Raw genomic sequence first — 24,494 nt, 5'->3', positions numbered from 1 at the left:
TTCCATGGCAAAAGGCACCGGAATCGGAGCCGATGGGTTGACAGGGAGGACAAGGAAAAGGCACTGAAAACTGTGCACTCGGGGCAGAAAAGCCAGACTCCGTTTCTCTCTTTTGCTGTTCCTCAGGTGTTGCAATCCCTCCTTTTCCTGGTTTGCATGTGCAAGCAGAGCTGTGCGAGCTGCGATTGCGAAAGGTGCGGGGAGAGCCCGGCACGGGGAGAGCCCGGCACGGCCAGAGCTGGTGACACCCCAGGCAGCTGGAGAGGTGTCATTTTGGGGCCTTTTGCCTGGTTTTGCAGTGCTGTGCTGCCTAGCTCTCCCTGAGCCCAGAAAAGCAAATGTTTTCCTCTTTAATCTCTTACTCTTATCAAGATCCCGGTGCTGCTGATAAGAGGAGCAGGGAAAGCTCTTTCAGGTGTGAGTCGGGCAACAGGCTCCCAGACAGCCCAGGCTGAGGCGGGTCTGGGATGCTCCGGAGCAGGGACCAGGGACTGCTGGTGCATCCCCTCTGCCTGGTGACGTCTCGCCCAGTGTCCCCAGTTGTGCTCTCCTCCTGACTCCCTCGGGTGCTCTGGTTCGGTGTTTGCTCTGGTGAGAAGTTGTAAAGAAACCCAATAAACGAGGGTGACCTGGAGGTGGTGTCACAGCAAATCCAGCTCTCAGAGCCCATGCAAACCATAACCTGCTCCCCAAACATGCCCCTCACACAGCCTGGCCATGGGGCAGCAGCACAGAGTGGCTGCAGGAAGGGTGGGATGGGCGCTGTGGCTTCCCAGCGTGGCTTGTGTGAGCCTGGTGTGGAGTTCACACGGGATCTCACCCTCCTCCTCAGTCTCCCTGGCTGAGACACCTGCATTCCCGTGCTCCGGGGAAGGTATCCATGCTTGGAGGGCTGCAGCCCTGGGGCTTTGCTGGGATGCTCCTGCCCCAGGTGCCCTCAGGAGGTGTGGGGTGGGACACAGGAGCGGGTTTGGGTGCCTGTGGGGCCTTGCCCAAAGCAGAGGATGCTCTGAAGAGGGTGGGGGGGCTCTGCTATGGCTGCCAAGAGTCAGGAGCACTGAGGGGGGACTCTGGGGGGCCTGGAATGCCCTCCTGGCTGTGCCACATCCCCATCCCACGTGCCCAACCCCTGGCAAAGCCTGACCAGGGACTGGTGGCAGCCGCTCTCCCAGGGGTCCTCCCCGTGTCCCCCCCAGCCACCGCCACGTGTTCCAGGCTGTGTTTACCAAAACAGCTCCACTGGGACATGGGAACCCTGATCCGGGGGGAGCTTTCCCCACGATAAGATAACATTGAGGAGTTTGAAAAGGAGGCAGAAACTCCTGGTGCTGCCGATAGCAGCAAAGGCCTTTCCCAGCCCCCGGGCCGGGGTCGCCTCCCCCCGGGTTTTATTTTCCTCCCAGCAAACATTTCCCAAGGGTGGCTTATTGGCCTTGCCAGCTCTGCCCCTCCATGGGCTGGGGACGGGCCACTGGGCCGTGGTGACGTGGGGCCGACCTGAGCTGCCCCGTGGGTGTCTGTGGTGGGGTTTGGTCTGACGTGGGTATTTAGGGCATGGGGGAGTTGGATTTTAGCAGCGCTACGTGTGTGGGAGAACCGCCTGAACTGCCCTGCCTGCTTCATGGGCTAAAAAAAAGACCATAAATACCAACTGGGTGTCTGTCTCGCTCAGAACAGCTTTTTCCTGCTCATGCCGGTGGAGACAACCTGGGCCCGGAGTGCTGCATGTTCCGGCCGTGCCCCCCTGCCAGTCCCACCTGCAGCAGCAGCCACAGACCCCAGGCTCTGACCAGTGCTGTGTCCCTGGGGTGAGGAGGGTTTGGTGGTGTCAGGGGCTCCCCTCACCCCCAGTGGCTCCGAGCCCTCTCGATCACAGGCTCTGTGACAAACCCCCGGTGGCTGCAGATTTGGGTAGGGGATGGTCCCAGGGTTTGGGTCAGGGATGCTCCTGGGTTATCCCTCAGGGATGCTCCCACCTGCTCTGGGAGCTGTGCCAGGGGCCTGGCCAGGGGCTCCCGGGCATTGACAGGTCTCTGTGCTGCAGGTCTGACTCCAGAAGAGCCGTTGGTCTCGTCCAGGTGAGGCTGGAAGGGGTTAACGGTGGCCGGGTTTGCCCCGCTCCCCTCCCCGGGCCCGTTCGGGTCCGAGCCCGGCGCCTGCCAAGGGTTAACCCGGCCCGGGCTGTTCAAACACCTCGGCTGAGGTAAGCGCCGCTTGTTTGTTCAGGTAAATAAGGAAGGAATTGGATATAATGGGCAAAGGAGGCTCTGGCTGAGCCGTGACATTCGCTGCCGGGTCCCCCTCGCACACCGCGCTCGGCTCCGTCCGTCTGCCGCCCTCGGGGCCGGTCCCTGTCCCTGTCCCTGTCCCCGTGCCCGTGTCCCTCCCGTCGGTGTCCCCGGAGCCGATGTGGCTCAGCCGGGCCGTGCAGCCGCCGCGGGGCCGGCGCTGAGCGGGGCAGGAGCTGCTGGTCCCCCCCGGACCGTGCCGGGGCCCCCCTCGGGGCCATGCCCCCCACAGCCACCGCACCCAGCACCACGGGGATGGCTCTTCCCACCCTGCACCGGGACCCATGTGGATTGTGAGCTGCCCGCGCACCCTCGAGGTAAGACATGACCCCCCGGCTCCATCAGCACCCACCCGACTCACCTTCCCCCCCTCCAGGGGCTCCCACAGCCCTTTCAGCACCAGTGTGGGGAGGACAGGGTGCATGTCAGTGTCCCATCCCACAGCTCCTTGCACCTCCAGGTGCCATTAAGGCTAAACAGGGACAGGCTGTCCCTTGGCTCGGGGTTCTGGCACTTCTTGGGATGGTGTCACCCAACATTAAATGGCATTTGCTAATTTTGTGTCTTTGCAACCCCCTGTTGCTCAAGCAAGGAGGGTGGGAGCCAGGACTCCCTGGGCTGGCTCCCCCCAAGCCCACCCGGTACCAGCAGGGCCCCTGAGGGTCCCAGCAGCCCCTGTGCTGGCAGGGAGGGTGTCCTTGGGGCTGTGTGACTGCCCAGCAGCCGGGGCTCCTCGTGGAGTGGCCCAGGGCCCAGGTGGCCACCAAGGACCCGCCAGCTCCAGGGTGTCTCTGTGCAGCTGAACCCCTTTTCCAGGCTTGCAGTGTCCCAGCTGCTCTCTTGAGGGGTGGTTTTTCTGTCAGCCCTGAAGTCCCTTTGGCTGCGGGTCTGGTTTTCGTGGTTCTGCTCGGTTGGTGAAACACAAACGCGGCGCGGCTGCCAAGAACCCACAGTACGGGCATTCTGCGGGCTGGGAGCACGGGGGGGAAGGGGCTGCTATAAATAGGGGCTCCCTGGCCCCACATGGGGAACACCAAGCTCTGCTGCTCACCTGGGGGACACCCAGCACCGGGCTCTGGTCAGGTCACTGGCAGGTTGTGCCGCTGCTGTTTGCCTCCCCGTGCCGATGGAGAGGGCGGCCTGACCCGGGCTGTGGGGACCCGTGGGGACACCTGGTCCCCGTGCCAGCAGCCATGCAGGTAATGGCAGGAGGAGCTGGGGGACCTTGGTGGTGTTGGAGGAGGCTGGTGGGGAGCTAAGGGTCCAGGACCCCTGGGATGGGCTGCATCCCTCCTGGCTGTACGTTGAGGTGGGCCCAGGGCTTGCCCTGCTCCCAACCCTGTGACCACACAGCTACCAGAGCTCAGTCCCCAGGCTGTCACCTTCCCAGTCCCCCAGTGCCCTTCCCAGTCCCTGCCCTGGCTGTGGGGAGGTTTTGGCCAATCCTCCTCCCTCCACCCAGAGATAAGAGGGGTGCGTGGCACAGGGTTTGGCAGCCAGGAGGGACGTGGCACGGCTGGCACTGTGGGGCTCACAGGGTGGATGGGACATTCTGACAGGACCCCAAATTATCAGCAGCCTCTGAGCACTCATCTGGGTCCCTGCTGCAGCTCTGGCTCGTGCAGGGACCCCAGGTCCCTTTGCCTGCTTAATCCAGGCTGCTCCGGGCAGTCTGGGACAGCTCTGGGTGCCACATGTCCCTGGTTCCTCCTGTCCCAGCACAGCATGTCCCTGTCCCTGTCCCTGTCCCTGTCCCCAGCCTCAGCCTGGGGCTGGAGGTGACTCTGGACCCCAGCCCTGGCCCCCACCCCTGCTGCCTGGGAAGGGCTTTGGGAAGTGCCTGGGGGTTTGGGAGACATCCCGGGTGCCACAGGCAGCACCTCCTCGTACCCTGGGCCAACCTCCGTGGGCTCACGGGGCTTCCCGAGCTCCGGCACAACCTGTTCCACCGCGGGTTGGGTTTAATTAACGGGCCCATTGTTCCAGGGTGGGGGGTGGGTGAATTTCTGATATTTATTTTTTTCTCGCTCCCAAGGGCTGATCCCAGCCCTGCACCACTGCTGGGCCCTGAGCCACGGGGGTTGTGTTTGCCAGGAGAGTTCGGGGTGACACGGGGGGTCCTTGGCCCCATCCCCATCCCCCTTGGCTGTGAGGTCCATGTGGGGTCGGGTCCCTGCAGAGCTGCAGAGCTGAGCTGTGACCCAGCACCACCCACAGCCCCGGGCTCACACTGGCCTTGTGCCCTGGAGAGCTCAGGAGCCCCATCCCAGCCCTGCTGCCCCATCCCAGCCCTGCTGCCCCATCCCAGCCCTGCTGCCCCATCCCATCCTGTGGATCTGGGGCCACACTCAGCCCGTCAGCAGCCAGGGAACCTCTGCCAGGGCTGATGTAACAACCAGAGCAGCCTCGTCCAGCTCGGGCAGGGAGTGGGAAGGGTTTGGGAGTCCCATGAGGGTCAGTGCACTTGGGGCTGCCCCTCCAGCTCTTCTTTTCCAGGGGAAATGCAGAAAGGGAGAGAAGAGGAGAGGGAAACAGGCACCCAAAGCAGCTTCTGGGCACAAACAGGTCCCACCCATCCCGGCTGCCAGAGCAGGAGAAAGTCAAACAGTGGCCCCCGCCCTGAGAGTACAGTGCCCTTGGTGGGGCACAGCACGGGCTTTTGGGGACACTTCCCAGGGTTTGGGTCCCTCTGGTCCCAGATGGGAGGAGAGGAACAGGATGGGGCTGGGGCTGTCTGTCCATGTACAGGTCCCCAGCCCCGCTCTTCCCTGTGTCCGGTTTACAGCTGTGGAGGATGCACCAGGACCTCAGAGCATTGGAGGTGTTGGAGACCCCCATCCCCTCCCCAGACATCCCCATGGCAGCTGCACAAGCTGTTACCACTTCCCTTTTGTGCCAGGAGCAGCGTGGGGCTGGATTTAGGGCTGATCTCCTACGGCTCTTCTTTTAATCCCAACCAAATCAAGGAGAGCTTTGGAAGTCAGTGCCATCTCTCAGGGAAACTGTTTGGGTGGTGGGGGCAGCTCAGTGATCTGGGCACCCCTTCTCCCTCCTCCTCCTCTCTGTGGTGCCACGGAAACCGTTCAGGGACAGGGGCTCCAGCTCTTCACCCATAACCCCTCCCCAGCTCCCTGTGGGCTCAGGAGCCGTGGGGCTGTTTAGGTGTCCGTGGTTCCTCTGTGTGTTTTTTTGAGCTCTCCAGGCTTTTCCAAGGGTGAAGTGATGGGCGTTTCCCCCTCGCTGGGGTTTGGAGCAAACAGGACCCCCCCTTTCCCTGGCCAATGCCCCCTGTTCTCCTTCAGGGCTGCCTGGTTTCCTTAGGGGGGCTTGTCATGCTCCTTTCCCAGTGTCAGCTCTGTTGTTAAAGCTCGTTTTTCTGCTTTTAAACCACCAATTTTGGATGGTTCTTCCTTTTCTTCTTGTAAAATGCAATGCTGGAGGCAGAGGAGCTGGGCAGTGGCCTGGCCATGCCCATCACCAGCTTCTCCCTGGCAAGGGCTTCCCCTTCCTGAAGCCTCAGGATGGCTCTTGGGGAGGTTTATCCACGGATGGAGCCATTCCCTGGTGTTGCCATGGAAATTCAGCAGGTTCATCCTCTTCTCCATGGTCTCCAGGACTCCCTGCATACAGAGACAGATGGGGACAGGCTGATTTTGGGCAGTTTTTCTTGCAGGAGAGTGAGGGTAATTGCAATTACCCTTTCTTGCAAGCAAAGTTCTCATCCAGGAGCTGGCATTGGTGACCAAGGGCCCGGTGCTGCGGTGCTGGACTGGGGCTCACCGGGGAGATCTGGGGGCTGGGGGCTGCTGTGCTGGGGCACCCTCAGGTGGCAGCAGCAGGAGAGGTTTGCCATGCACAGGAACGTGTCCGTGTGGCTCAAACATCCCCTGTCACCCCAGGGCTGCCCTGCACAGGTGTCAGGAGCCCCCTCAGTCCCCTGCTGCCTCCTGCCAGGGCCTCAGCTCCAGCTGGAACTGAGCTGCTGCCAGCCTGATGTGCAATCCATGGGGACCCTAAACACCCAGGGGGTCAGATCCTGCTGGGCTCCTTCTCCCTGCCAGCTGCTGCTGCTGGTCCCCCCAGCCGAGGACAGCCCCCCCAGCCATGGCTGACCCCGAGCCCTCACTCATCCCGAGGCTTGCAGGGCGCCGGGGGGCGAATTTGGAGGTTTTTTGGTCTCTAACAGGCTTAGTTCCTCCCTTTGTGCCCGGCTGCTGGGCGGGAGGGCAGGAGCAGCGCCGGGCTGAGCTCTGCTCCTCTCTCCTCTCCAAGCAGGTTTGGAGCCGGTGCTGAGCGGAGGGATGGGCAGTGCCAGCCCTGGGCTGACCGCTCTGCCCCCCGGCCGCCTGGCCTGGCCGGACCCTGCGCCGCTGCCGCCGCCCCGGGACCCCGGAGCCCGGAGCTGGGGCTGCCCCGAGAGCCCCAGCCCCCCCGGCACCCCCGAGCAGCCCCTGCCCGCCTTCTGCCTGCACTACTTCGACATGCTCTACCCCGAGGACGTGGCCTGGGCCACCAAGGGCGTGGGGGAACCGTCCCCCAGCGGCGCCCAGGGCGGGCGGGAGGAGGCGCGGAAGGAGCCGGAGCAATGTCCCATCATCGACAGCCAGGGCCTGGGACTGGGGCCCGACGGGGACCTGCAGGGCAGCCTGCCCCTGGAGGAGCACTCGCTGGAGCAGGTGCAGAGCATGGTGGTGGGAGAGGTGCTCAAGGACATCGAGACGGCCTGCAAGCTCCTCAACATCGCCGCAGGTGGGTGCCCCGGGCGGGGGGATGTGCTGGGGGGGGAGCCAAAGCTGCACTTTGGGGGCTGGGGGAGCGCGGCTGCTCCCCAGGGAAGGAGGCTGCGGTTCCCATGGGGGGAACCGGCTGGCTCTGCTCACCCCACACCTCCAGACCCCACAGACTGGAGCCCCGGGAACGTGCAGAAGTGGATCCTGTGGACGGAGCACCAGTACCGGCTGCCGCAGATCGGGAAGTCCTTCCAGGAGCTGTCGGGGAAGGACCTGTGTGCCATGTCTGAGGAGCAGTTCTGCCAGCGCTCGCCTGCCTGTGGGGACATCCTGCACGCCCACCTCGACATCTGGAAGTCTGGTGGGTGCCAGGGACTGGGAGGGAGCTGGGGAGGGTGGGCAATGCAGGGTGTGCAGCAGGAGGTGCCCTCCTGACCCCCCCACTCCTCCCTTCCAGCCGCCTGGATGAAAGAGAAGGCTGCCCCTGGAGATGTAAGATACTGCGGTGAGTTCTGTGTGGGCTCAGCTCCACTGGCCCTGCTCCTGCCTCAGGCAGGTCTGGGGTACTTTGAGGGGGTCTCTCCCTGCTTAATTGCAATTATCTGGCTCACTGGAGTGGCTGTTGCTGTGAGATCTGTGTGGTTACACAGATCTGCCCCAGAGCAGCCCCAGGGCTCTCTGCAAAGTGCAGCAAAGGGGGAATGGCCACAAGACCCTCGCTGGCCCCAGCCCACATCCCCTGCAGCCCTTCAGGCTGTACGAGGGCAGGACTGAGCTGTTCTTCCTGCTCCAAGATGAAGAGGAGAAAATGAAGCTTCCAGACCCAGCGCCTGGTCTGAGTCTGGCACCGAGCTGGGGTTCCCCAGATGACTCGTGCAGGTCCCTGGGATGGAGCACAGCAGTGAGTTCTCCCCCTCCCTCCTCTCACCCATCCCTTCCCGTGGCAGGGGGTGACTCCAGCTGGGCCGACAGCGAGGTGGATTCGTCCTGTGCTGGGCAACCCATCCACCTCTGGCAGTTCCTCAAAGAGCTGCTGCTGAAACCCCACAACTACGGGCGCTTCATCCGCTGGCTCAACAAGGACAAAGGTGTGGGGGGGATGCTCTGGAGGCCCCGGGGTGGGCACCGGGGGGGTGGGGAGCGGGCAGGGAGCTGCAACCAACCCCCCGTGCCCCGCTCCCCTCCCAGGCATCTTCAAGATCGAGGACTCGGCGCAGGTGGCCCGGCTGTGGGGCATCCGCAAGAACCGCCCGGCCATGAACTACGACAAGCTGAGCCGCTCCATCCGGCAGTACTACAAGAAAGGGATCATCCGCAAGCCCGACATCTCCCAGCGCCTCGTCTACCAGTTCGTGCACCCGGTGTGAGCGGGACGGCTGAGCCCCGGCAGGGACAGGGCACCTCCCTCTGCCCCCCAGCCACGGAAACCCTCCGCCAGCACCGAGGGACCTCAGCCGGGGTGCGAGAGGCTCCCCCGCCCCCAGGATCTGCCGGACACGGACCCAGAGACCCCCCACTCCCCAGCTGAGGGACCACCCCCCCCGCCCTGGTGCGGGGCAAGGGCTGTGCAGAGCCCTCATCTCCCCCGGGCGATCCCACGGGCAGGGTGGGCGCGGCAGCCGGGCTTGTCCCCCCTCCTCTCCTCCCCCCGGGAGCTGCTCGCGGGTGGCTTCGCCCCAGCCATTGTTCGGGGAGGACAAAGCCTGGGCATGAGCTGGGACAATGGAACCCGCAGGGACAGGGCACCCTCAGGGACAGGACCACCTGCCCCTGCCCGTGGTGGGGCCGCTGGCCAGACCCGATCCAGGCAGGAGCAGCCTGGCACCGCCTGCCATGGGAGCTGTGCCCCTGGAGACCCTGGGCACCCCCTCGGGACAGGTGCACCCCCTTCGCTTTCCACTCCAGGACACACTTGGCTTCTCCCCTCTGCAGGGATTCGGGGCTGAAAACGGGAGTTTTTCAAGGACCAGCTGTAAATGCGGGAGTGGGGCTGTGCACAGGGGGGGTCCCCTGAGCTGGGTCCTCCACCTTTGGGCACCAGAGCCCTCCTAAGATCCCAGGTCCTGTGCCCTGGCACAGGGCTTTTCCCTTGATTTGGATTTTATCTGGACTGCCTGATTCTGTAGTTTGTGGAAAGGGAGATGGCAGTTTGCTGTTTCCCTCTGGACAGTAAATCTGGATTGTGACCCGCTGAGGCTGGACTGGGACAGAGAGCTGGGGATTGCTTCACCCGTGCCTTGCACCACAGCCAGAGTTACCTGGAGATGTTGATCTTTTATATTATAGGTTTTTTTATTTGTTTATTTACTTTTTGGTTTTGGCTGGCGGCGAGTTGTGGTTTAGGTTCAGATGCCGAGGGGTGGCCCGTGCTCCCGGGGATGCTTTGTGGGAACGCAAGAGGAAAAACACCTGGTTCTTGGTATTTTGTTTTTACCTTAAAAGAGCTGCCTGTGCCGGCTCCTGTCTCTCCCTCTGTTCCACCTGCTCCGTGGGTGTGAGTCCTGCTCCCCATCCCGGCTGGAGGGACTGAGGGCAGCCGGAGGGAGGGGAGGAGCAGGGGAAGGAGGAAAACTGCCTTGGCCTCTGGAAAAGGGGATGAAAAAACAAATAATGGGGGGAAAAAAAAAGCAAAACGTGTCTTGTGATTTGCTGTGTGTGACCGACACCCCTGCAGCCAGTGCAGGGGCACCAGGAGGGCGGGCTGGGGGTGCCGGTGCCCCAGATCTGAGGGTGCCCCAGATCTCGTGTCCCTCTCCAGGTCCTCTGCCAGGCTGGGGGAGGGCAGGTGGTGGCATCAACTTGCTGTGCCAGGGCTTTCCCAGCCTCGGGGGAGTGCTGGGTCAGAGCTGGTGCTGGGAATGGCCCCAAAACCCAACGAGCCCCCCCAGGGGCTTCCCAAGGCTTTGTCTGGGAGGGGCACAGGAGTCCCCAAAGGCGGCGGCTCTTCCCCCCTCCCAAAGCCCCCAAGGACCCCAGCGATGCATCCGAGCCCCCCACCCCTCTGCAGCCCAGAGCCTTGGGGGGGAGTCACTACCTGGGGGTGCAGTGGCTGTGCTCTCTGGGCTGCAGGGGGTCTGTAACCCCCCAGCCTCCCCCACGGGGGGCACGCGGCGGCAAAGGAGACCCCAGAGCCAAGGACGCGGACAGAGCTCGGTTATTTTCTCTTGCTGCTTTTTGTTGTTGTATCCACTGAAATACAATCACGATATATATATATATTATATATATACTTCTTAAATTACACAATCGATGTACAAAAACCGGGGTGCATTGCTGAGACAGGTGGTCGGTTGGGTCTTTTCTGACTTTGTGTTTTTTTTCTGGTACCTGGCAGGGGCCGGGGCGGCTCCCGCCCACCATGCCCAGCACACGGTGCTTCCACGAGAACACTGGATCCCTGGGGCCAAAAAATTCACGAACCAAAGGAGGGGGCGGGACAGGAGCGGGAGGAGCGTGCAGGAAGCCGATGGCATCGATGCTGCTAAGGGTGATGGTATGGAAAAAAATGAGAGGTGATCTGTAGGGAAGAGCTCGGGGTGACAAATGCACCCGAGGCAGAGGGGTGGGGTGGCCGAGCTGGGGGCAGCGCCTGTGGGGACTGTGGGGCTGGTGCCCACACTGCAGCCCATGGCAGAGCCCAGGGGAGGGGGGCAGAGCCCCTCGGGGACGAGCAAAGTGCAAAGCCTCTGGCCATTCCCCTGCCTTGGCCTGCCTTGTTTTCAGCCGTCTTCACCAGGCAGCTGCTCTGCCCGGGCTGGGTCTGCTGCCTGTGCCAAGCCCTCCTCCTCCTCCTCCTCCTCATCCTCTTCCTCCTCCTCCTTCTCTTCTTCTTCCACCTCCACTGGCTGCAGCTCCTGCTGGTGTCCTGCAAAGCTGGATGATGCTCATCCCCCCTCCCTCATCTGCTCCTGCCTCTCTTCAGGAAGGGGGTGGATGGAGACCATCCCCAGCCATGTCCAAGCCAGTCCTCACTATCCCAGGCTGGGTGTGAAGGTGCTTCCAGCAGCACTGGGCTGTGCTGAGTCCTTCTCTGGACAGCGCTGGATTTTGGGGCCATCTCACCTGGATCTGGTGTGTGCTGGATACCTGCCCTCCTGAAGGGTGGTGCTGCTCCCTGCAGCACAGGCCAGGCATCAGCTTGGGAAGAGGAGGAAGCTGAGGAGATGCCACCAAGCTCCACGGTGGGGCTGGTCCCACCTCACCTGGGCATCTCAAGGATGGCCGTGGGGCTGAAGGGGAGCAGTCATCCCCTTCCTCGGGGTGGGAGGATGAACAGGGGAGAACATGGAAACACCAAAAAAAAACCCGGAGTCAGACTCCAATCCCTCTCAGTTTTCTGGGATGAATTTGGTTGGTCCCAGGAGCTTCGGCGCCGTGCATTTCAGAACAGTTCCAGCCAATCAGAAGGCGGCTCATGATTTCAGTATCTTTAAAAACCAACCAATCAGGAGCTCTCACTGGTTGGGCTTTAAGATCTTGAGGTATCGGCTTTTCGCTCGGAAAAAAAATCAACTAACGTAGACGGACGGACAACGTCACCTTTCGCTTCACGGAATCTTAGAAGAAAGCGACTATGCAAAATACTCTTCGGAGACAACTCTTAAAAAAATAAAAGCTTGGTCGGAAAATATGTCTGAATCTCTAAGTATGAGGAGTGGAGGACCAGACGGCAGAATGGCTGGTTGGCTGGTGGAGAGATGGAGACAACGGAGGGTGGATTTATCTGCTGATGGTGACGAGGAGCACACCACAAGACTTAGATTGCCTCCACGTAGTTGGCGGGGTAGAGCCCTAACTGCCCGTTGTCCAAGCGCCCTTTGCACCATCCCTGCTCGTCTTCCTCGCCGAGTTTGGTTAGTTCATCACCTGGAGAGAAAGGTGGAAGGGAAGAGCTTGTTGCAGGTGCTGGAGATTCTCCTACCCCCTGTTTCTCCCCAGGATGGAGCTGCTGGGGGTTTCTAGGACTGATCCTGAGCACGTTGGTTTGTAGGGTAGGAAAGCAAAGGGTGACCTGAGACCTCACGTGCCCTGTCCCACCATCACTCCGGTCCCACCCGCGCTTGGGCTCAGCTTCTGCTTTTTCCTTTCTGACAGATCAACTTTTTGAAGGGCCGGGCTAACTCAGGAATTATTAGAGGGATTTCACACCGAAACGTGGGGGACCCACAGCTCCAGCAGACGGTGGAGCGAGCGCACCTGCTTTGAAGCTGAGCTCGTCCTGCTCCTGCCCGTCGTAGTCGTACAGAGCCCGCACCCTCACGCCCTTCCCCTCCTCGTCGAAGGGGTTGGTGCCGCCGTTGGCCTCGCTGGTGTTGAAGGAGTTGCTGCCCTCGTCGTCGGACCACTCGGCGCTGTAGGTCTGCCCGCGGTCGTGGCTGCTCACGCTGGGTGAGGGAGGAGGGGGAGGAGGTGTCTGTCACCGAGGACACCCCGCACCCCCCGACGCCGGCAATGCCAGCATGGGCAATGCTGTGCCCGTCCCAGGGCACCTCCTCCCCGCGCTGCCCTCACCTCCCACGCTCGCCCGCCAGAGCCCCCGACTCGCTGGCGCTGCTGGCGTTGGTCAGGGTCACCCCCTCGCCCTTCTTCTGCTTCTCCTTCCGTGTTATCGTGTGCGTCAGGTCCGGGTTCCACTCCTGCAACCACAAAGCAGCCGCCCCCTGAGCACTCACCCGGCCCCCAGGGCCGCCAGCGCCCAGCCGGGGTGCCCAGCTGGGGTGCCCAGCCGGGGTGCCCAGCCTCACCTCAAACTGGGGCCAGTTCATGGGCATCCCGGGGCCGCTGGTGCTGCGGAACCACCGCAGATCCTCCTGCGCGTCCGAGGTGCGGATGGTCTGCTCCAGCTCCCGGTACACGTTGGCGTAGCTGCGGGGAGAGACGGGGTCAGGGGGCTGTGGGAGCTGGGGCTGTGTCACCTCCTCCAGGGCACTGGGAGGCACGAGGCTCCCACACAGCCTCCAGTCACTCCGGTACCTTTTGGTGACCATTGTGTTGGCCAGAAACCCCCTCCCTACCTGCTGCTCTCGGCCAGGTTCAGGTGCCTCTTGATGTCCAGGAGCATTTCCTTGAGGAAGTTGAGTCTCTTCTCCTCAAACTGCTGGCACTGCTCGAAGACCTGCTCCATGCTCTCGATGTACTGCGGGGTGCACTTGTTCAGCTCGTCCAGCACCTTCTCGTACTTCTCCTGGGTCTGCAAAGGTGTAGGAGGGACCTCATTTGTACCTTGAGCACCCCAGAGGTCATTTCTGGATGCTGAGAGATCTGTTTAGGGGTCACCAGGCTGGGGAGCCCAGACTGACCCAAGAGCCTCTGTGGGTAGAATCAGCCTTGTTGCTGGAGAGATTTTGCCCCAGTAAGAGGGATAAATCCCTGTCCTGCTCAGACTCCCCTGGGGACTGCGTGCAAGTCCTCACCCTTCTACAGGAGCACAGGGATGGGAAAATGGGAATGGATGGTGGGCAAAGGGGTGTGGTGGCCCTTTCCACTGGTATCCTCTGCTTGATGCCTCGTGAGCCCTGTGCAGGGCAATGGCTCGCACCTTTTGCACGTCTTGCTTGCACTTTTCCACTTTGTCCTGGAGCTTCTTCTGCTGCTCTGGGGTGTTGGACTGATCCGCCTTGCTGTTGGCTTCCCGGGTCATGGCCAGCTTCTCCTCCTTGCATGCCAGGTGATAGGCTTTCTTGGCTGTCTCCAGCTGTGGGGAGGAGAGGGAAGGGACATCAGAGAAGCGGTCACAGCCCCCTGTCCCTCCCTCTGCCTGCACGGAGGTGCCACCTGCATCTCCCAGCCTGGACCAGGCACCCAGAGCCGGAGCTGGGAGATGCAGGGATGCCCCAGGACACTCTGTGCTTCTCTCACCTCCTTGAGCTTCTTGGCCCAGGGCTTCTGGGCTTTCCGGAAGCCATCCTCAGCCTCCTTGGCTTCCTTGAAGCCCCCCATGATCTGCTTGTGGTAGGCGTCCTTCTGCCAGTTCTTGACCTTCTCGAAGTCGTCGTTGAGCAGGCTGTTCTTCACCTCCTGGTGCAGCTCACTCACCTTGTCTGCCTCCGTCATGATGGCTGCCCAGGCCTTCTCCAGGCTGCCATACTGGGGACCTGGGGGCCGAGGGGACACTGGGGGTCACTCCACAGCCCTCACCCCTCCACCCCTGCCAGGGGCAGCTGGGATGGTGCACGGGCACCCGGGTGTCCTGGAGGGACCTTCTCCCTGGGGGAGCCACGGTACCTTTCTCGATGAGCTGCCTCCACCTCTTGGACCAGTCAGTGAGCTGCTGGGCGTAGGACTTCTCGATCTTGGCCCGCTCGTGCACACAGTTCATGAGGTCGTTGCAGAGCCGGTGCCCGTCGTCGATGCGCTTCACCGTGCGCTTGTAGTTGCCCACCTGGGAAAGGGGGGGACAGGCAGCTGTGGGAGCTGTGGCCGGGCTCCCTGGCTCAGCCCAGCTGGCCTGGCCCGGGGACGGAGGAAGCACCAGGCAGTTTTGGGGGTGCAGGGAGGGTGCTTTGGTTTGGGGCTGCTCAAACCCAACTCCTTCCAGCCCCCTTTGTCGCTTTGTGCCTGTTGGGGACGGCCGAGGTTGAGACCTCTGGCAGAGCAGGGATGCTCTCAGGCAGGGAGGGGAGGGCATCCCTGTCCCCCCCAGCCCCGGGGAACCTGGGGTGCAGCCACAGCGGTGTCAGGGCTCCATGGGAGGAGAGGATGGCCAGGACTCACCTCCCAAAAGCTGTCGGTTGTTTCCTCCGCGGCCGCTGCCGACTCGTCGTAGGAACCCGACATGGCTCCTGGTGTTGTCTTGGGCGTCAGAGCGGGCACTGGGTGGCTCCTGGGCAAACACCAGCCTCATGCACTGAGGGGAGAGGAGAGGGGAGTCATGGGGATGAGCAGGGGACCCCCATCCTTCCTGCCAGTTGCAGAGCCAGACAAGCATCCAGCTGCAGGGGACGGGCATGGGGACGGTGCCCACTCCAGCTCTGGACCCACGGACTCCTCCAGTGCCCACCACCCACTTGGTGCCATCCAAACCCCCTGGAGCTGGCTGTGCCCGCAGGGAATCACGGGGAGCAGCAGGGTGGGTGCTCACCAGCCCGGGCCTGGCTCAGCACCGCGGCCCCGGGAGCCGCCGGGCGAGGGGCTGTGGCAGGGCCAGGGGGATGTGCCACCCAAGGAATTCTCGTCTGATATTCCAACCTAATCCGTCCTGATCTTCAGAAAAACGGCATCCCCGGAGCATCACGTGGCCCGGCTGCACAGCTTAACCCTTTGCAGCTCTGCCAAGAGCTGGGAGGGGCTGGGGCTGGGGGTGGCATCGCATGGGGTGGCCACGAGCATCCTCATCATCCCCATCCTGACCCAGATTCGGACAGTGCTCCCACAGGAAAGCACTGAGTCTGTCCTGCATGGCATCTGCCACTGGAATGGGAACAAAGTGGCCACGAACAGCCCAAATTTCCCTCTGCCCCATCCCCAAAAGGCCCGCGGGAGGAGGATGTGTCCGAGATCCCCACACACCATCCCTTCCCTGGGGCAGCAGAGTGGGCAGAGGGGGGCCCGGCTGCCTGTGCCCCTCCCCACAGCAGCCAGAGGGCGATGGGGTGGGAGGGCAGTGCTGGGGGGCAGTGGGGGGTGTCCAGCTGTGCGCACAGCTGGCCCCAAGGCACCCTCGGGCTGGGACAGGGCACGGGCCCAGGAGGATGGGGGCCCGAAACAGTTACTGGAGCGCAGCACAGGGCTCGCTGTGCTGGAACTAACAGGGCCTGGCAGGGATTTAGTGATATAACCAGGGAGGCACCAATCCCCGCCGCCCTCCCCAGACAGTTAAAAATAAACGCGTGACTGTCCCCGCTCAGCCGCCGAGATGCAGATGGATGGGGGGCTGCAGCGTCCCCCCGCAGCCGGCAGCTCACGGCACCCACACCTGCCTGGCACCCACGGCACTGCCACCGTGCCTGCCTGGCACCTATGGCACTGTCACTGCTCCTGCCTGGCACCCACAGAGCCGCCACCACTCCTGCCTGGCACCCATGGCACCGTCACTGTCCTCCCCACCCCAGCCCCCATGGGCTGCCCCAGCAGTGGTGGCAGAGCACCGGTGGCACAGGGACCCTGCAGGGTGCTGTGTGTGCCGTCCCCCCCGCAGGCCCTGGGCACGGGGCAGTGCCCAGCACTGGGGCTCTGCCTGTGCTCCTGCTCTCTGGCTCGGGGTTTTGCTGCAGAGGCCGTGCTGGCACAGCAAGGGCAGGCTCAGCACGACAGACCCACTTGCCCGGGGCCGGGATGGGACCCCAGGGCTGGAGCACCCCATGGCTGGGGGTACCCCGGGACCCAGGGGCACACGTGTGGCCCCGCTGCCCCCCGGCCCCCGATGCCACGGGGCACTGCGGACGTGGCTGCCGCAGCTCCCCCTCTGAGCCACTACCTGGTCCGAGCCGCAGCCAGGGGGTTATTTTTGGCTCTGCATCACTTCCCAGCTAACGCTGCCTCCTCGTTGCCACTCTCCCCCACGCACGACCATCCTCGTGCACCCACGCACGTGCCTGTGCCCCCACCATGCTGGGCCTGTGAAGCACGTGCCAGCCCCCCGCCAGCCCCCTGCCAGCCCCCTGCCAGCCCCCTGCCAGCCCCCTGGCCCTGCTGGCGCAGCCCATCACCTCACATCAGGGCGGCTGGCGGTGATGCCTGGCGCCTGCAGAGCCGGCGGCTGAGCCGTGGCATGGAGAGCTGCCAGCCCCAGCCACGCGCTGCCGCCTGGGCACCCTCGGCCCGGGGGCTCCACTGCAGCCCCGCGTCCCCACAGAGCTGCTGGGGAGAAGCCACGGAGCGTTTGGCATCAAGTCACAGCAGAGTCTGTCCCGGCTCCTGCCCCGGGTGCCCTTGGGCTTCTCCTGCAGCAGCCACCTCCCCGCTCGTCCCTCCTGTCAGCACTGAGCACTGGCACAACTCATCTCGCCTACCAGGCAGCTCCTGCTGCCCCAGAGCTGCAGGGGGGTCTCTGCCCTCCGTGGGGGCTGAGACGTGGCCGCTGACCCTGTGCAGGCAGGAAGCTGCTGCAATGCAGAGGCTGGTGCTGCCGACACTGCAGGCAGGGCATGGGCAGCTGCCCGTGCCCCTGCGGCCACAGCCCCGGCTGGTAGAGCCCTGTCCCCAGGCAGGTGGGACAGTCCAGTCCTGCTGTCCCCTGTCCCCAGGTTGCTCTCTCCAGGTGTGGGAGGCATCCTGCCTCCGGGCACGTTTGCTGAGCCCAGTGGGGCAGGAGGGGCTGCAGAGCCTCCTCTGCTGCACAGAGCCCCTGGCCAAGGCAGGGTGGTGGTGGATGCCCTGCAAGGAGGGGAGCAGAGCACAGAGTGAGACGGTGTCCCCACCCTGCTCCCATCCTGTCCCCAGGCAGCAGGTTCACGCCAGGGGTGAGCCCCGTTGCTGGGAGGGCAGTGGGTGAGTGACTTGCTGAGAGCATCCAGGGCAGGAGGCAGCCAGGCTGGGAGGCCAGGCTGGGAGCTGCGCTGGTCTGTGGGAACCCGAGGGCTGGGCTTTGGGCTTTTGGCCGCAGGAAAGGTCATTTGCTCTCTTGTCTTGGCACGGAGCTGCTCGAGGGTCTGTTGGGGGCTACGGCACCAAATGCCACTGCCAGGCACCACTTCTATGGCCACATGAAACCACTCGTGGCAAAGACAACAGGACTAGAAACAGCCGAGGGAGCCCAGGGGAGCCCGGCAGCAGCAGCTCCCACCGTGCTCCGGGGCTGCCCCACTGCTGCCCCAGCCCTGGAGCCCCCGGCCCGGCCCCGCAGCCCCCACCGGCCCCGCAGCCCATGCGCTGCTCCCGCCACGGCCACACAGGGGCCGAGGTGCCCCCGTGAGGGTGGCAGGTCCCCGGGCAGAGCTGGTGACGCCGACGTGCATCGCACGAGGCTTTGCAGCTGCAGGAGCTGTGCCTGGTTTGCTGCTCAGCTCTGGCCCGGGTGGCTGCGGGATTCCCACGGGCACAGGGCCGGGCCGTGGATCCCGTGGGGCTGCGGCAGGGAAATGCTCCCAGGGGTGGTGAGGGTTGGAGCCCAGGAGTGAGGGGCTGCTGAGGGGTTTGGCCGTGGCTGAACCGTGTCCCCCTCTGGAGCCGACGTGGACCCTGCGAGGAGATGGTTGAGCAGTGGGTGCTGCTGATTCACGCTGGCAGCTCCACACCAGCAGAGCCCAGGGCTCAGGGCTGAGCAGCCCGAACCCCCGTCCTGCTCCTTCAGTATCAAACTGAGCCCAAGGCCAGGTGGGAGGTGAGCTGGGTCCTTCCTGGGCACTGTGTCCATGGCAGCAGGCTCATGGCAGGGTTCCTCCTGCATCCTGGGGCAAACAGCCAAATCCTGTCCGGAGGGAAGGGACGGGTGTTCCCAGCACTGCGGGTGCATCCCCATGGGATTTCAGCCAGAGCAGTGCCATGGGGCTGGCTGGGACCTGGTGCTTGAGCAGTGCACGAGGTGGCTGCAAGGGCAGCAGGGCCCTGGAGGGGGCACACAGGTAACAATGGGAAACTTCCGTGAGCCACTTCTGCAATGAATGTGCCAGAGGCAGAACGTGCCCGCGGCAGCCTCCTGGTTTGCACTGGGGGATCTGGGGACCTGCTGGACGCTGCTGGGTCAGGGCTTGTGGGCTCCCCAAAAGCAGAGCATTTGCCAAGGAGGTTCAGTGATCCAGAGCAGCACCAGGAGCCACGTGTCCCGTGCACAGAAGGGAGGCTGCCGGGGGCTGGGTGCTGCCAGGCTGCAGCAGCCAGGGACACTCCAAGCCATGGCAGGGATCGGCTTCACAGCTCGTGTGGGCTCTGAAGAGACCTTCCCCTCTCCCTGCACTCCTCAAAGCCGCCCCACTCAGGGCACACACCAGTCTGGTAGGGATTTTAGGAGCCTTGTGCAATGATTTCTGGAAGCACGCTCGGCATTTGCAGATAACGCAAGTGTCTCTCTCCAGGGGAGCCTGCGGGCTCGGGGACAGCGGATGTGCCGGGAATGCAGATGGGGAATGTGGATGGGCATCCCGGGAGGGGCAGCAGCAGGACTGCCAACCCCCTGCATGTGCTCAGGCCCGGGGAAGGGAGATGAGGCTCAGCCTCAGCTCGGGTGCTCCACTGGCCTCCCGGTTCTGCAGCCTGGCTCATCCTGAGGTAAACAAGGCTGCTCGGACACCGAGCAGGGATTTGTGCAGTCCCAAGAGCCGGGTCTAGGCAGAAATCCAAAGATGAGGTTTGCAATTAAACCCAGAAGCGGCAAACAAGGGTGGTGGAGGATACAGCGGTGCCATTCCCCTGCTCCTGTACCAGGGAGGGGGGAGTGGAGCGTCACACACGGGCACGGGGGTCCCGTCCCCGGAGCTTTGGTGGGATGGATCTGGGGCTGGTGCTGACAGAAGGCAAATGGGGTTGCCGGGAGCAGGAAAGGTGGAGGGACAGCGGGAATTCAGCTGTCTGTGGTGGGGAAGGAGACTTGGAGCCAGAGGGGACAGGGAAAGCAGGAGGGGCAACAAGGGGGAAGCTGGGGTGACAACGCTGGAAGGAGGGGGTTCAGTGATGGGGTGAGGTGGGCAGCGATGGCAGGGAAAGCACAAGTCCCCCCCCATTATTTGCAGCTGGGGAAACTGAGGCACGAGCCCAGGAGTGCAGCAGCATTGCAGAAGGGGTGTCCCTTACCCCAGCACCCCATCGGGCACATGGAGGGGTGAAGGTCACGTCCCCCCCCAACCTCCCCGGCTTGCAGAAGGGATCAGGGGACACCGTGTCCTGCCGGGGGGTGCAAACCCACGCCATACTGCCTGCTCCTTGCCCAGTACCCCCTCGCTCTCCCCTCATCCCCCGCAGAGAAGCGGGCATCCCGCACCGCATCCCCGCAAGGGACCGGGCACTCCGCACCCGCCGCCGGAGGGGACCCGGCTGCCCCCGCGGGGGCCGCGCTCACCTGGCGGGGCCGGGGGGCCGGGGGGCCCGGGGCCGGGGCCGGGGCTCCGCTCGCTCCGCTCCGCTCGCTCCGCTCCCGCCGGGCAGCGGCGGCGCGCACGGCCGCGGGCACGCGCCTGCCCGAGCCGCCCGTTGCCATGGCAACCGGGATGGAGCCGCTGCTGCGAAAACCATCCGGGGGGGGGGGGGGGGGGGGGGGGGCCCCCCCCCGCCCCCCCCCCCCCCCCCCGGGGGGCCGCACTGCCGCCAGCCCCCGAGGGACCCGCCGGGCACAGACCCTCGCCCAGCGCGCCCCCGGGGCCGCCCCACTGCGGGGGCTGCGGGCCGGGGCACGGCCCGGGGGGCGGGTGTCACAGCCGCGGGAGGGGGGGCTCCGTTACGGTCAAACCGGGCTCCATCCCCCCGGTCGCGCTGCGAGGAGGCTCTTTGGGGACATCCCCGGGGTCCTGGTCCTGCTGCCCCGGGGGTCTTTGTCCCTCCTGCACGGGAGGGCACAAAGCCACGTGCCCCCTTCACTGCTGCCCTGCTGCTATGTCACCCCCGGCCCGGGAAGGGGCCGCAGGAGGGTTTTGGGGCTGAGCCACAGCTTTTGCAGGAACAAACACCCCAAAACGCCTTCGGAGAGGCAGCCGGTGCCGCCTCCCTGCCAAATGTGCCAGCTGGGAACAGGCTGGCGGGAGAAGCAGGAACAGTCTTTCCTCCCCCCGGCAGGGCTGGGGAAGGGGGTGAGGGGGCTGCACCCCCAAGGCTCCTTGGAGAGGAGCAGGGCAGCTCCCCTTCACTGCCATCTGTCCATCCGCCTCCTCCCACGTCCCGGGGCTCGTGCCCGGGGTCACCTGGGTTTATCCCAGGATGGGGGTCCCAGGGGGCAGAGGGGGCTGGAGGCTGTTGGGGAGCAGGGAGGAGGTGGGTGGGGGTGGCAACAGGCTCCCCCCGCGCTGCGCTCGCGGGGGATGTCAGGGAAATTAAAAGGCAGCAGGAGACGAGAGCGGCCAGGCAGTAACCGAAGCCGCCACAGAAGCTGCAGTAATGAGGCTGCGGGGCCGCTGCCGCCGGGATCGGGTTGCCCGGAGAATGCGACCCGGTCCCGGGGGGCTCTGCCGGCCCCCGACGCCGGCTCAGCTTTCCCTTAACAAGCGCCTTCAGCTGCCTAATGAAGCTCGGTGGGTCCCTCCGGCCCACCTGCCTTCCGGCTCCTTCCAGCCCCTGCCATCCGAGCGTGTCTGCCCACCCCAGGGCCAGACAGAACAGCCCCGGAATGTCTCCTGCTCGGCTGCAGCAGGGTGAGACCCCGGGGGTCTAATGCCCCCGATCCCGAGCGGGAGGGACGGTGGTTCCTGCAGGGTCCCGGGGGATCTTTGCCTGCTGGTGTTCCAGGGCCAGGAACCAGAGGGTGCTGAACATCCTCCCTGCCTGCAGAGTTGGCAGTTCTCAGCACAGGGTCACTGCAGGTGCTGCCAAGCTGTCCCAGCCACCTTCTGCCCTCACAGCATCCCTGCTCCAGAGGGGGAAATGTCCTTGGCATTAAGCATTAGGTGACAAACACTCTCCAGGAGGGTGACAGAGGGAACCTCGGTGACTTGGGGGGGGTTCCCCAGTGCAAAGAGCCATTGCCACCAGCTCTGTGGTCTCTGCAGGTAGGACAGACTCACTCAGTGCAGGGAGCAGGTGGGAGCTCTGCCTCCCCGACATGTCCAGCTGGTTCCTTCCCAAAAACTTGGACATCACAAACTTCACCCTGGCTCTGCCATCCCACTGCTTACTGTTTCCTGTGGTAAGTCATTTCCTCTCCTGTAAATGAGTTGCCTTGTGGGAAGCAGTGGACAGTGCTGACAGGAAATAAGCCCTGATTTATTGGGCCACTTGCCTCTCTGGAATTACGGCTCTGGGAGCGGAGCAGATGAGCCCACACTGTGTTCCTGCTCCTGCAGGAGCCAGAGCGGGCAGGAATGAAGAGCTGCCACCAGCGATCAGCTGCCTGCCCATCACCCCACCAGGAGAACCAGCCTGCACACGGATGGAGGGGGTTCCAAGCACAGCTGGCTCCCCTCTGCCTCCCCAGCAAGGAAAGGAAAATGTGTTTCCTAAATCCCGGCAGAGCCCCTGGTTCTGGGGGCTCAGCTAGTGCTGGGAGCAATGGGAGAGTTCCCGGGTGCTCCAGGGAAGGCAGGGAGAGGGCCCAGCATCCTGGTCATCCTCAGCCCTTCCCTGGGCTCCGCTGCCCCTTCCCACCCGATGCCAGGGCAGAGCAGAGCAGGAGCTGTGGCTGGATGGGGCCAGAGCCCCCAGGCTCACCCCATGCCCAGGCTGTGTTCCCACTGCAGATGTGCCGCCGGCCCCAGGAGCCCTCCAGGGTGCTGGGAGAATGCAAGCGCTGCTTTCCATCTCTAATTAGCCGCGGAGGATAATTGCCGGCTCTGTGGCCCTTACGCAGACAGGCAGCTATTGTGAAGGGCCCCGCGTGGGGCAGGTGCTCCCAGAAACCCAGATCCCACCAAAACAATCCCCCTCTTGTGTGCCTGGGACCGGCCGGGGCACCCTCCGAGCCCTTCCGGGGAAGGGGCCGGAGCCGGAACATAAAGGCTCCATTTTCCCTGGGAAGCAGCTGCCCGAGCAGCCCGTCCATATCGCCCACGGGCACGGCGGGGCCGGGGCCCGCTGCCCCCTGCCCCCATCTGTGCCACACCGGGGGCAGCCGGACACCAGCCCGGCCACCTGGGGAAGCTGCTGGCTGGATGTGGCCTGTCCTTCTCCAGGATCACCCACAGGAGCTCGGCAGGTCCAGGGTTTGCCTTCGAGGTGTTGCACAAACGCCGGCCAGGTTGGCACCCCCGGGACAAAGTCTGTCCCTGGGCAGAGCCGCACCGGGGCTGTGCCAGAGGAGCCCAGCTCCATCCCAGCTCCATCCCAGCTCCATCCCGGCTCCATCCCAGCTCCATCCCGGCTCCATCCCGCCCTGGCAGGGCCGTGTCCCAGCACAGCCAGGGCACCAGGTCTGGGGACACGGCATTCCCGGCGAGCAGGGCCCACCTGGGCTGAGCCCCGTCGATGCTGACGCTGTGCTCGTGTCCCTTCCCTCCTCGCCCTGCCCTGTCACGTCACCGCCGGGCCCTGCCAGCACCCGGGCTCCCTCCCACAACCCTGCCACAGGGAAAGCCAGCTCCTGTCCTGCCGCAGCCCCTCCGGGGCCACACACCCTGGGACAGGAGGGACAGGATGGAGAGGAGGGTCCAGCACTGTCAGGGGGTCACGGGTCCGGGCGGGGCAGCACCCCCAGCCCCAGCCGAGCCGGTGCCTGGTGAACTGCCCCGTTTTCTCTGCGCTCCTGCCAAGGGAACATAAACCCTCAGGAGGTGGAAGGACCCTCAGCTGCAGCTTGGGGTCGGATGTGATGGGACCTGCAGTGCCCGGTCTCTGCTGGCCCGGCTGAGCTGCGGCCACGGCCTCGACCCGGACCTGGCTTAGGGCTGGGGTTTGCTCGGGAAGGGCAGCGCGGGGGCCGAGGGGGCGGCCGGAGAGGCTGCCGGGAGAGCCCTAATCCGGTTAGCGAAGCACTGGCTTTGCCATTCCCAAGGCAGGCGCAGGAGCCGCGAGGAGGAGATGGGGCAGGGGCAGGGCAGGGCAGGGCAGGGCAGGGCAGGGGCAGCTCTGGCTCCGCGGGACGAGGCGAAGGTTGCCGCAATTGTCGCAGCATCCTGGGGGTCACCGTGCTGGAGCTCCCCCCAGCTCCGTCCTCGCTCCCCCCGAGGGGGTGCGATGGCAGCAGAGCCCCGGGATGGCACCAGGAGGCTCCAGGGACGCAGCGCATCCCTCGGCCCCTCCCGCCCCCTCGGCACGAGTTGGAAATCACTTAAAATGGGCCGGGAGCGGGTTCGTTTCCCAGCGCGGGGACGGACCCGGATCAAAGCAGCGGGGTGACAGCCCTGTCACCGAGCCCCAGCATCCCCCCCGTCCCCCGGGCGCCCCCCGGGACACCCCCGGCACCCCCGAGCCCCCCGTGCCCGCGGTACCTCGGGGCCGCGGCGGAGCCCGTGCCGGGGCCGGCGCTGCGCATCGCGGGCAGGTCGCGGCAGATGGGGCGGAGGGAGGGGGTAAAGATCAGCTCGGAGATTAGGGCGGCATTTTTAGCCGGCCAATCCCCGGCCCCGCGAGGTGACAGCGGCACCGCCGGCAGACGGCGAGAACCGGGGGCGGCGGGTCCCTGCCCCTCCCTCCCGGGGGTGCCGTGTGCGGGCTGTCCGGGGGCACTGCGGGAACCCCGCTCCTGCCGCCGGGGGGTTCGAACCCCGCACGGAGCCCCGGGATGGGGGGACGCGGGTTCGGTGCCCCCGAGCCCGGGACCCCCGGACCGAGAACCGTGGGGTGCGGGGGGCTTCCAGCCCCCGGCCCGGTGCTTTGGGGTCCCCCGGAGCCCCTTTGCCCGGGGTGGGAGGTTTTGCCCCCCCGGGACCCCGGCAGGGCTTTGCAGCCCCAAAGGGCACCGGGGGGAGCGGTGACACCTCTGGGACCCGGGGGTGTCACGGCTGGGGGTGACACGGGTGGAGGT

General features: G+C 64.6%; 2 protein-coding genes across 6 annotated transcripts; one reads left to right on the top strand and one right to left on the bottom strand.

The window, feature by feature from the left end:
• The first annotated feature begins 1,442 nt into the window (after positions 1 to 1,442).
• Positions 1,443 to 9,459, top strand: SPDEF (SAM pointed domain containing ETS transcription factor). 4 transcript variants are annotated; one of them, XM_027695207.1, is made up of 8 exons: positions 1,443 to 2,203; positions 2,521 to 2,605; positions 6,564 to 7,037; positions 7,182 to 7,379; positions 7,476 to 7,523; positions 7,966 to 8,106; positions 8,207 to 8,381; positions 9,189 to 9,459. In XM_027695207.1, the coding sequence occupies exons 3-8, from the start codon at positions 6,590 to 6,592 to the stop codon at positions 9,202 to 9,204; spliced, it is 1,026 nt and encodes a 341-aa protein (XP_027551008.1). In that variant the 5' UTR covers positions 1,443 to 2,203; positions 2,521 to 2,605; positions 6,564 to 6,589; the 3' UTR covers positions 9,205 to 9,459. The 4 variants fall into 4 exon arrangements, with proteins under 4 accessions (XP_027551008.1, XP_027551009.1, XP_027551006.1 ...); XM_027695208.1 differs by lacking the exon at positions 2,521 to 2,605; XM_027695205.1 differs by having other exon boundaries at positions 1,443 to 2,605.
• Positions 9,460 to 10,155: 696 nt separating this feature from the next.
• PACSIN1 (protein kinase C and casein kinase substrate in neurons 1) lies at positions 10,156 to 24,122 on the bottom strand. 2 transcript variants are annotated; one of them, XM_027695173.1, is made up of 10 exons: positions 23,959 to 24,122; positions 14,732 to 14,864; positions 14,243 to 14,399; positions 13,877 to 14,112; positions 13,557 to 13,712; positions 13,033 to 13,208; positions 12,763 to 12,883; positions 12,530 to 12,654; positions 12,215 to 12,402; positions 10,156 to 11,884 (listed from the first exon to the last, which is right to left on the bottom strand). In XM_027695173.1, exons 2-10 carry the CDS (start codon positions 14,792 to 14,794, stop codon positions 11,775 to 11,777), a joined length of 1,332 nt encoding a protein of 443 aa, XP_027550974.1. In that variant the 5' UTR covers positions 14,795 to 14,864; positions 23,959 to 24,122; the 3' UTR covers positions 10,156 to 11,774. The 2 variants fall into 2 exon arrangements, with proteins under 2 accessions (XP_027550974.1, XP_027550973.1); XM_027695172.1 differs by lacking the exon at positions 23,959 to 24,122 and adding an exon at positions 19,950 to 20,000.
• Positions 24,123 to 24,494: the final 372 nt, after the last annotated feature.

This window comes from Neopelma chrysocephalum, unplaced genomic scaffold (genome assembly GCF_003984885.1).
Source record: "Neopelma chrysocephalum unplaced genomic scaffold, ASM398488v2 Primary Assembly neopelma1_100, whole genome shotgun sequence".
NCBI lineage: Eukaryota > Metazoa > Chordata > Aves > Passeriformes > Pipridae > Neopelma > Neopelma chrysocephalum.
This window is presented reverse-complemented; position numbering and strand designations above follow the sequence as displayed.